At 42.0% G+C, this 11,961-nt stretch overlaps 1 protein-coding gene across 1 annotated transcript in view; it reads left to right on the top strand.

The window, feature by feature from the left end:
• The first annotated feature begins 4 nt into the window (after positions 1–4).
• RAD9B (RAD9 checkpoint clamp component B) overlaps positions 5–11,961 on the top strand; it is a 50,658-nt gene continuing 38,701 nt past the window's right edge. Inside the window, exons 1-4 of the mRNA XM_030218302.1 lie at positions 5–38; positions 5,584–5,654; positions 6,777–6,926; positions 8,732–8,846. Of these exons, the coding sequence (XP_030074162.1) occupies positions 5–38; positions 5,584–5,654; positions 6,777–6,926; positions 8,732–8,846 (370 nt within the window). The remainder of the gene's footprint in view (positions 39–5,583; positions 5,655–6,776; positions 6,927–8,731; positions 8,847–11,961) is intronic.

Genomic DNA, 11,961 nt, shown 5'->3' with positions numbered 1-11,961 from the left:
GAGCATGAAGTGCACAATTCCCGGCAATAATGTTAAAGGTAGCAGGCTAAGCGTTCCCCAGCTAGTAGATTGAATCAGTTGATTAATTATGATCATCCTAGCAGGTTTATTTTGGAGTTGCTGCAGTATTTAGGGTGCTGTACATTAAGTTCAGGATCCAAAGTGTTAATGTAGATGTGGTTTTCAGACAACAGGAGGTAAAAGGGGTCATTAACTAAAGTGTGCTTAAGTTTTTGCACTTAAGTGCCCAAACAGTAACAATTAGCATGTGTACTAATTGTTAGGGTGTGCCTATTATGTCCTCTGAAATTAATGCATGGAGAAGCTGGTCACAAAAAACATAGTAACATAGTAGATGATGGCAGAAAAAGACCTGCATGGTCCATCCAGTCTGCCCAAAAAGACAACTCATATGTGCTACTTTTTGTGTATACCCTACTTTGATTTGTACCTGTGCTCTTTAGGGCTCAGACCGTATAAGTCTGCCCAGCACTATCCCCGCCTTCCAACCACCAGCCCCGCCTCCCGATCTCGACTAAGCTCCTGAGGATCCATTCCTTCTGCACAGGATTCCTTTATGCTTATCCCACGCATGTTTGAATTCCGTTACCGTTTTCATTTCCACCACCTCCCGCGGGAGGGCATTCCAAGCATCCACTACTCTCTCCGTGAAAAAATACTTCCTGATATTTTTCTTGAGTCTGCCCCCCTTCAATCTCATTTCATGTCCTCTCGTTCTACCGTCTTCACATCTCCAGAAAAGGTTCGTTTGCGGATTAATACCTTTCAAATATTTGAACGTCTGTATCATATCACCCCTGTTTCTCCTTTCCTCCAGAGTATACATGTTTAGTTCAGCAAGTCTCTCCTCATACGTCTTGTAACGCAAATCCCATACCATTCTCGTAGCTTTTCTTTGCACTGCTTCAATTCTTTTTACATCCTTAGCAAGATACGGCCTCCAAAACTGAACACAATACTCCAGGTGGGGCTTCACCAACGACTTATACAGGGGCATCAACACCCCCTTTCTTCTGCTGGTCACACCTCTCTCTTTACAGCCTAACAACCTTCTAGCTGCGGCCACCGCCTTGTCACACTGTTTCGTCGCCTTCAAATCCTCAGATACTATCACCCCAAGATCCCTCTCCCCATCCGTACCTATCAGACTGTCCCTGCCTAACACATACGTCTCCCATGGATTTCTATTCCCTAAGTGCATCACTTTGCAGTTCTTCGCATTGAATTTTAATTGCCAAACTTTGTATGGTGCACTCACTGCATTATGCAGTCCATATCTATTCTTCACCCATGATCCGTCTAGTTCCTGCCCACTAACACAAGATGCAGTTAGCGTGGGAATTAGCACATACAAACTGTCATGTCGCTACGGTAACTCATAGCATGCTTCTGCAATAGCAATAGTGGTTTACACATTAACACTTAACACACTTTAGTAAAAGGACCCTAAAATGAGTTACCCAAGATCAGGACAGCAGATGCTGGGAAGTGGTCAATTTTAACCTTGGTTGCCTGGGTGTGAGGCCATTACTGTAACTGCTAGGCTACTTCTTCTCCCCATGGCCTGTTGTTTAATTTATTGACCAATGGCAATGGTATTCACAGGCCGTTCTCAAGGGCTATACCTACAGTAACCATAATGAATATGCATGAAATAGGTTTGTATCTCAGGGAAAGCAGGAACATCAAGCCATTTGTGGCCCTTGAGGACTGAAAGTGGATACCACTGACCTAAGGCATTGTTATTTAAATGAGGAAAGTGAATGAAAATAGGCACAAAAATTAAAAAAAATTACAAATATGTGTTAAGGGGGATGGAAGGGAAGGGATTTTTTTTGTACTTTTATGCCTTTTTTCAGTTGTAGATCAAGGCATGCTACATTCAGGTACAATAAGTATTTTCCTGTCTACAAAGGGTTTACAATCTTAGTTCTACCTTGTTCTCAACATGCTACTCTAACCATTAGGCTAGGCTACTCCTTGACATTTCAGTTTACCATAGAACCTTTTTTTCCACTGACTGGACATTATTTTCAACATTTTTTCTTGAATTATTTTTGATGAGTACAGTGATTTCCATCTCCCCCATCCCCTCCTCTCTTCTCTTCCCTATCTTTACAGGTCCTTTTACTAAGGTGTGCTAACATATTTAGTGCACATTAAAGAATTAGTGTGTACGTGCCATCCTAACACTGACTCAATAAACTTCATTCCAGAACTTACCATTGGAATACAGACATTAAAGCAGATTTTATTTGGTGTACATTCACACTACCTACATTATCCCAAGTAAAATCTTTCCTACTTAAATATTCGTCATCACACTGCACATTAGATATAAGCCCGAGTCACATACTAAAAGTAGCACCTGATTGGTTTTTTAGTGTTGCTTCTTTGCAGCCGGTGTAAATCACGTTGCAATAATTTATTTGGGATAAAACTAGGGATTGCAGAAAAGTACAGAAGGTTTCGGTTGAAAAAAAGGATCTAATCCTTTTTAATTTCCATAGTGTTCTGAAGATTTTTGTCACCATTTGAGACACCTGAGGTTCTAGTGATAGTTGTTGGTCAAAGATTACTCCCAAGATTTTTATGCTTGACTCAAGGGGATAATTAGTTTGGTCAGTTGTGAAGTGTTTGTATGAGATGGTGTGAAAAGGATTGGTTAAGACCAAAAATTTTGTTTTCTCTTAGGTTTTAGTTTAAAAGCAGCTGCCCAAGATTCCATCAAGTCAGGTCCGACTTGATGTTGTCCTGGATGATGTGAATGTCATTGTTGAATGGGACTATGATCTTCTTGCCAGCACTGATGTCACGTCTAAAGTTAGCCATGAGTGTAGTTATGACAGCGTCGGTAGCCCACTTGAAGTCAGCCACTATTGAAGAGATTTGCAAAGCTGCGACGTGGTCATCTGTCCACACATTCACATCTCATTACTGCCTGCAGCAGGATACCCGACGCGACAGTCAGTTCGGGCAGTCAGTGCTTCAGAATCTGTTCGGGGTTTAGGATCCAACTCCACCCCCCTAGGCCCATGTTTTATTCTGTTCCAGGCTACACTCTCAGTTAGTTGGAAAAATTGTTAGGTCAATCTCAGTTATGTCCTCGCCGTTGCGAGGCCCAATTGACCATGTTTGTTGTTTTGAGTGAGCCTGGGGGCTAGGGATACCCCATCAGTGAGAACAAGCAGCCTGCTTGTCCTCGGAGAAAGCGAATGCTACATACCTGTAGAAGTTATTCTCCGAGGATAGCAGGCTGATTGTTCTCACAAACCCGCCCGCCTCCCCTTTGGAGTTGTGTTTTCCCTTGTCTTTGTCTTGCTACATATGGGACTGACGAACACGAGCCGGTTCGGGCGGGAAGACGGCCGCGCATGCGCGCGCGAGGACTAGCAAAGGCCTTTGCTAGTGAAGTTTCCGATTGGAGGGGCTGCCGTGGACGTCACCCATCAGTGAGAACAATCAGCCTGCTGTCCTCGGAGAATACCTTCTACAGGTATGTAGCATTCGCTTTACGGACTTCCAGAAGCAAAAGAAGGAAGTGTGACCACAGTCCCCAAAACAGTACAGATATCATTACAGTACCCCACTGCACCCCCCGAAAACACTAAACACTCACTAAAAAATAAACTCATCCCCTAACCCCTATCCAATACCCAATCACACTGTAATCCTACAACTAGCCAACACATAAGACGTCAATTAGTGAGACACACGGTCCATGCTAGGGAGCTCTCCAACTCCCAACTACTACTACTACTTATCATTTCTATAGCACTACAAGGCATATGCAGCGCTGTACACCATACACAAAAAGACAGTCCCTGCTCAAAGAGCTTACAATCTAGATCCACCACTTTGCAAAACAAAATATTTCACATAGCCAGAACAATGCAATAAAAAGCTGCAGTACAATAATATAGCTATTAAAGACAAAAACAGTAAAAAAAAAAAAAACAACCCAAAAAAGTCAGAACTGTCAAAAGCAGTGATGGCAGTAAATCAGAAAACAGTCAATGCAGCTCTGGAACTGTATCCAAATCAAGAAGGAGAATCAGGAGTAGGAAACAAAGGCCCATGTATGTAATCTTGCACCAATTGCAATGACAAATGTGTGCCACTGGCCCTCCACCATAATTTTTAAAACCGCTGGGTAAAACAGCATGAAGCGATAGTTATGCTCACTAAAAAGGGCACATAAGGTGTAAAATGACACCTTTGTTCCAACAATGCTTGTGAATAACCTTGAAAATGTTAGATTTTAAGGCCATCATGCTCCAAAGTTTCCCTTTTGTTTTTAAACTCTCGCAAAATGGCCACTTGATGTAGGTAATTGTGAACGTTTGTCATACCCAGTGGGGCCTTACAGCTCCATCTCAGCAACATCTCAGGCAGTGTGTGCGTTTGAGGCTAACAGGGCCCAAACCTTCAGAAGCTGGAAACTCTTTTTGCAGCCAAGCTTCCAACAGCTTCCCCAAATATTGCTCCAGCAATGATTCAGGGAGTCCAATAAAACGCAAATTACTGCACCTCGATCTATTCTCAAGATCTTCAAGCTTTTGCTCATGCTGCTTTAAGGTGGCCTGTAGGGCGTTAACCAGTGCACTCATGGTGGTGAAAGAGTCCTTCGCTGCCGAGACCCATCGTTCTAATTCTCCAGTGCGGCGAGTAGTCTCCGAAAGCAGTAATTCTTCATTTGGTCATTTGTCCAGATATCTGCGCCAACTGAAGCTCCAAGACCTGCACAATTGCCAAGAAAAGCTGTGCGATCTGGGCCTTGGAGAACGAGGACGCTGGTGCCACTGTGAGCTCCACCATTTTGTCTTCTCCACACTTCAATTTGTCCTTGTCCCTATTATCTCCCTTTGCCGCCATGGTTCCATCTGGTTTCGCTAAGAATTTGTCCCTGTTCAGCACAGAGATTCTGGTAAAGCAGCTCTGTGTCAAAAATAGTGAAATTAAAGGTAAGTGTTTAGGGTACAGGAGCAGGGGGGCTGGAGCTACTCTTCCATATGTCTAAGCACCTCAAAGCATCATGTGGTCTCCTGTTATAGTTTTATGTTGATTAATCTTGCCTGTACTTCTTAGAGAGTTGAAGTAGGTCTACTGCTGCTTTATGGACACTGACCTTTCTTTAATTCTTTTTGATAATGTCTTGTTCCATGCTATTGAGCAAACATTTGAAATCTGGCCTATCCTCTCTTCCATTCATTCTGTCTGATACTTTCCTCTCTGACCTTACTGCTGTGCTCTGTATCTATTCTTCTTGATCTGCTTTTGAAAGCTACCAGCTGGTTGATTGGTGGAAAGTTTCCTTTTATTTAGAATGAAAGAAAACATTTATGAGACTACTATAACAATGAATACATGTAGGAGGCACTTTCTGTTTATGGGCCTTGTTTACTGAACCTTAATGTGCCTTTGTCGTTAAATTCTGTATGGCCCATAGGAATAAAATGTGCTGCTTGGTAATTAGCATGCTCTAAGCTTTATGGCCCTATGTTTGCTATATTGAGAATGAAATACAAAATTGTGATAGTTTATATTCTTTTCTCTTTGCAGTATTTGGGAGAGCAGTTCACGCCCTTGCAAGAATTAGCGATGAGTTGTGGTTTGACCCAAATGAAAAAGGGGTAAATGTGTTTTAAATTAGAGAGGGGTCAAAAACAAGTCAGGGTCTATGGTGGCAATCGTAGACCCTGACCAGATATTACCCATGGACTGAGGTTGTTGGAGTATAGCAGATGCTATTTAATGTGGTTAGTGCATAGCATGGAATGGGGTACGGTTGTGTGCATTAAGTGTATTTGAATTATCTGTCATACACATCACGTAAAAGTTTTTTGTTTAACTGCATGGGCAGATGCTGGGAATGCCCCCAACAGATGCTTTGCAGGTGCCATGCATTCATTTTAGCAACTGACACACTCTAACTGCAGATTTTTTCCACTCTTTAGTAAAGGGGCCTTTTAGACACGTAGGGCCCTTTACACATCTAAAGCCACTATTTATGTATGCAAATGCTACATAACCCTTCTAAAATGACCTCCTTATAGTCTGGACAATTTTATAAAAGGCTATTTCTGCATGTAAATTACTCTTACCCACATAATTGCCTTTCAAAATTACTCAAATATTACTAACACATTCAAAGTTAAAACATAGTCAGCTGTGCAGATAGGGCCCCTATATATCATTTTCTTACAGCTGGCCTTGGAAGTTTTGAAGCGTTTGATTTATCCATATAAATAAACAGCTTCCACATTACTTGGAATAGGAGTGTATTTTCATTTTTTCTTTTGATACCTATCTATGCACACAATTGACTGCCTGTAATATTTTTATGAGACCAATGATCAAAACTACCCACTGAGTTTGTATCAATACAATAAAATACAATACAATAAAAGCCTGTGTGGGATTTTATTATGCTCCTCAGAAAAATTACCTGTACAGATTGTGTGCATAATATTTCTGTAGGAAACAACATGCAGTTTTGATAATGCAAAACTACATATATTGTTCATGAACCTGCAGTCTCTCATCCCCAGCATTGCCTCTGCTGTCTGTGGACAAAAGGTATGTGCATTGCTGAACAACACACACTTCTACCTCCAGATGGTTGGCAATAGTTAAAAGCCTTGACTTCCATAAGAAGGAAAGTGCATTCACTATTGTCCTCTACATGATTTAAGTGAGGTTTCACATTAATAGAACATTTTGTTTACACATTTATTTATTTTTTTTTTTTTTAGCTTGCTCTGAGATCAGTGAATTCTTCCAGGTCAGCATATGCCTCTGTCTTCTTCTCATGTATGTTTTTTCAGCACTACAGCAGGGTGACCATTCAGGAACCAGGTCAGGGGGATGTACAGGTGCATTTCAAATGTAAATTTGCAATGAAGGTAAATATTCACAGAGAGCTTTTTGACTAAAAAGGATCTAAAATTCCTTCAATATTATAGTGTTTCTCGTGTGTACCGCTATTTCTTTATGCTATAGATGGGCAATTCACGTTGGATATATATATATTTTTTTTACACTTTGCTGGAAGGTGTAAAAAATAAGGAGCAGTGTCAACAGCCTGATGGTGCTACCTAGAATGATCAATGGTTTTTCTTTCAAGTGCTGTTCACCTTTGTTAAATTTAATTGACATGTCACAGATTAAAAATGGAAGTACCAGCAAATTAAAATACGTATGCTTCCACATATCATCTCCAGTTCCTGAAGTTTTGATCCTGTCCATAAATTGTCTTTTAGCAGACAATCTGGTTTTCAGCCCAGAAAATGTATCTCATCATATTGTGAATTAATGACTACAAAAGTTACTTAATTGCATAGTAATTAATACACACAACAGTTGACATTTTCCAACTGTTTAATCAGTTATGTTGCAGATATAAGCAATTAGGAAGGACTGGTGTAACTGTTTTTAAATCAAAGTCTGCCCAAACAAGAATTGTTTTAACTTTTTAAACAGTTAAGCACATAATCAGAATACATTTAGAAAGAAGGAAAAGTAAGGCATTCACTTTAAGAACTGGAAACTGTTGTGAAATGATAGATTAATGCCAAGAACGATGGTAATCATTCAAAACAGATCAATTTTGACATTAACAACTAAGTCAGACTGCATATTTTAATGGTCTTATGAAACTTTTATATTATTTACCTTAATGATAGGTAAGAAGACATCTTAATTTTTTATTTCATATATCAAAAATTGTGGTGTCATGGTGGTTATTATAAAAGCATCCCCATCATGTAGCTGTCTGCGTTTTAACATTTGAAAAGACCCAGTTGTTTAAATGCCATTTCAGAACATGGGCCACTCAAATGTGGGGAAGCTTAGTATGTGTAGATGGCAAGGAGGTATGGGGAGAACGGGGAGAGGGAGTGGTCTGGGCAAGACTACAATACAGATATGTGTTTCCTATTCCACATAGGGAATCCATGTCTGCACTGGGAAAACTAGATGTTGAGATCTCTAGTGGTAATATTATGATATTAACACTAGGGGTCAGGCCCAATATGGAAGCCTGATTCCACCAGTAATATTGTAGTATTACCACTAGAGGTCTCAATGTCCATTTTATGTTTGGCCCAGACATGTGGCGGGAGTGAGTGGGTATCACTCTCACTTTACTGGAAACCAGGGACCCCTGGTAAATCAGGGAAGTTGTTGGGCTGAGTGATATTGTTAAGGACCTTAGGCCCTGAGGGGGGGGAGGGGAGGAATGAGGAGATTTGGCATCAGAGCCTTAGCTGAGGGAGCAACAATTTTAGAAAGCTGCTTCCAGGTCTATGTATATGTGTGTGTGTGTGTGTGTTGGGGGGGGGGGGGGGGCGGGAATATTAGCATTTTCCTCCCACATGCAGCTTTCTAAACTCATTTGTTCCTCTGGCTATGAAGGGCTGGGATGTGCAATCCTTCTCCAATTTTACAAGAGCCTTCTACCTCCCCATATATTTATGTTTATTTTACATTGATTTCTAGTTAGTATATAGCATATCTTAAAAAGCAATACTTCCATTATTATTAAAATCATATAGGTCTGAGAAGAAAAGAATAATGTGGGCTGCTAATATTTGTGTTGAATATAATTTTCATGTCATTTTCTTGCCTTTGACTGATTTTTAATAATTCTTTAATTCCCATAACATTTTAAATAAGTTTCTCAGTGCTGTAGTATACTTGTTTCTTGCAGTCAATTCTTCCTGTTTTTAGATGTCTTACTATATTAGAAAGGAATGTGGAGAAATGTAACATTTACACAAATTTTAATTCATGCCGTGTGGATTTTCAGCTCTTCTGCAAACATGGTAGGTTGACTACATATAATCTATTTTTAATTATTATTAGTATTATTTATTTACTGCATTTTTGAAGAAATTCACTCAAGACAATATACAGCAAGAATAAGTCAAACATAAGCAATTACAGCAGGAAAAATATTCAAACAACAATATAAAGCATGGCATAGTATGCTACATTACAATGTCAACACAATATGTGATAAAATATTTTAATAACATTGGGTGTAAACAAACATGGAACATATAGATAGATAAGGTAGAGAGCAACATGAGTTAGAAAATAAGGGGACTAACTTAAAGAAAGTTTTAAGGCAACACTTTAACATAATCCACCAAATTCTATATATGGCACCCAAAATTGGGTGCCGATCCAAGATGTGCAACCCAACTAAATTGTCTACCAGACCAATTAATGGCAATAATTGGGTGCTGATTGGCATTAATTGACAGTAATTTAAATTTGGGTGTGCATCTTGCTATGTGCTTGTGACGGGGTTTATAGAACACTTCCCCTCAGCCTTAAGAAAAGGCCTTCTCTAACTAGCCTGAACTACCTTAAGAGCACTGATCCCGCCCCAGGAAGAAGTGAGCCTGGAGGGGTGGAGTCAATACCTGGGAGTTTAAAAGATAGGGCTAGGCTGAGGTTAAGGAGGCCCAGGGAAAGAAGAACTGATGCCCCGGTATATGCTTTTACTGAACACTTCTAGCTGCTGTGATCTGGCTGAGTTAAGCCAGTCGTTTATTTGAAGAATTGTGATCCTTGTTCTGAGGTCTGGCTGGAGCCAGATCTGGAAATAGAAAGAGAGAAAGAGAGAAACTACAAACTGTGTTTATGGCATAGCTGTCATAGGCAATAGACTGTGCTTTGGGTCATGTAGGCCACGAGCCCATGCAAACTCTTTTCCCTCTCTGAAGATAAGAGACTTTACTTTTGTGCTAGGCCTGTTAAGGAACAGGCCTCAGATTTAAGTTAATAAAAGCACTTATTTCATATTTACAATATTGTCCAACTGTATTATAGAGAGGGCCCCCCATAACTCTCACCCGGGGGTCTCACAGTGCTATTCCTTAGCGTCTGCAGCAGATGAAGCCAGAGGCTTGTGTGGTATGACCATCTACCAGCAGGAGATAGAGATAGAGAGCACTGAACTGAACTCTGTCTTATAGGACGGTATGCTCTATGGTTAGTTAGTATATTTCTATCTCCATCCAGCAGGCAGATGGACGGGCTCTCACAAGCTCCTGGTCTCATCATGTCTCAGCTCCTGTTCTGGGTCTCCTAGCCTAAGTTGAGCTTGGGGGTGTCTTTGGCTAAGTGGTGCCGACTTTAAGGAATACATCTGGTGATGCCAGGTCCCTCCCCCACCCCTTACCCCTCTCCAGCTGCTTCCTCCATTCTTCTTCCTCACAGCAGTAAAAAAAAAAAAAAAACTTAGAAAGGGAGGAAAAGAGGCATTTCAGCAGCTTTTTCTATGGCTGTGGTTACTTCTTGGAAGGGATGTTGGCTCTTTTTTCTACAGAAAAGTGGCTCTATACTGAGTGGCGATCCTAGGTCGGCTGCCACCCAGGGTGGATCGCCGCTGCACCCCCCACCCCGAGTGCAGCGGCGTCCGTCCTCCCAGGGTGCAGCATGACACCCCCCCTCCGAGTGCATTCTTAGCTGCTGGGAGCAGCTGCGCGGCTGTCTGCTCCACTGGCTCCCTGCTCCCTCTGCCCCGGAACAGGAAGTAACCTGTTCCGGGGCAGAGGGAGCAGGAAACCAGCGGAGCTGACAGGCGCGCGGCTGCTCTCTGCACCCTCCAGCAGTGTGCACCTGGGGCGGACCGCCCCGCCCTTGGTACGCCACTGTCTCTACTTCATTTTAAGTGCTGGAATGAGTGCTACTTTAGTTTTAAGTTTTATTTTGAAAGTATTCATAAAGAACAACAGAAGCAGAATAACATGAACATAATAGAGCATTGTCAACAATCCCCTACCAACCCTTATCCTCTCAAACCCCTTCCCCACCCTACAACCCAAGAATGTAGTGGTGGCTAAACTTCAAAATTTCATATGTGGCCATACAAAACATTTAAAAAACAGTGACTCATTACTAGTGTCCCCCCTACTGTGGGCCCTGGCTGGGCATGACTCTCCAAGCCTCATCAATACATCAAACTTTATAAAGGCTGTTTCCAAGATTGTGCTAAGGCCAGTTTACTTGATGTGAAAAGATGCATCACCAGCATATGATGTTCCACCTTGATCCCAGAAGGCTTAAAAGTGAAGTAAGCAATAGTCTGCTCTTCCAGGGTATGGCATTCTTATAATTTGTTGCATTGTATGTGTTACTTTAAATTTTAATTGATCTTTGGGTTGACCTTGCATCTTTGGTTTCACTTTAGTTCTGATGGTGGCAGAGACTGTAAAACACTGCCCTCACTGTGGGAAGCACAGAGCAACGGCGGGGCAGTGTCTGGTGGGGTATACCGGCTCTAATTCAACTGACAGTGCTTTCCTTGTTGGGGAACCTCTGTCAGGAGAGGCCAAGTTTGTGTATGCCTTCTTAATTGATTGGAGACTGTTGTGTGGGTTGCAGTAGTCTGTTTACTATACTGAACCACTGCTTGGTTGAATTGGCAGCCTGTGCAAAGCATTGAGAGAAATATTGGTTTTTGGTTGCTGTTAAGGTTTGGCAGTACTTTGTTGTGTGCTTCCTACAGTTTAGCCTGTCGTCATCCAGGTGAGATTTACACCATCTCCTTTTCAGCTTCCGTCTTTCATGTTTAAGGATCCGAAGTTCTGTTTTCAATAGTGTTTGCTAATGTTTTGGATGACTCAGTATGGCGGCAAGCTCTGCCCACTGGCTTCAGACCAGATAATGGGCCAGATAGCAGGGGCATAGCCATGGGTGGGCCTGGGTGGGCCTAGGCCCACCCAGTTGGGGTTCAGGCCCACCCAGCAGCGGAGAGCTTCAATTTCGGCAGTGGAGGGAGCAGGCTGAGGTCCGATCCTGCTTCTGCCTCCCTCTCTCCCACAGCAACGCTGCCTACCTACCGCCGCCACGATCTAGTATCTTCCTCCCATCTCAGCACTGCAGCAGCGGAGCAGCGGTAGCGATTCATGCTGCCTCCTGCTTCGT

This window comes from Microcaecilia unicolor, chromosome 11 (genome assembly GCF_901765095.1).
Source record: "Microcaecilia unicolor chromosome 11, aMicUni1.1, whole genome shotgun sequence".
Taxonomy (NCBI): Eukaryota; Metazoa; Chordata; class Amphibia; order Gymnophiona; family Siphonopidae; genus Microcaecilia; species Microcaecilia unicolor.
Note: the sequence above shows the minus strand (reverse complement) of the source record. Positions and strands in the feature narration are given on the sequence as shown.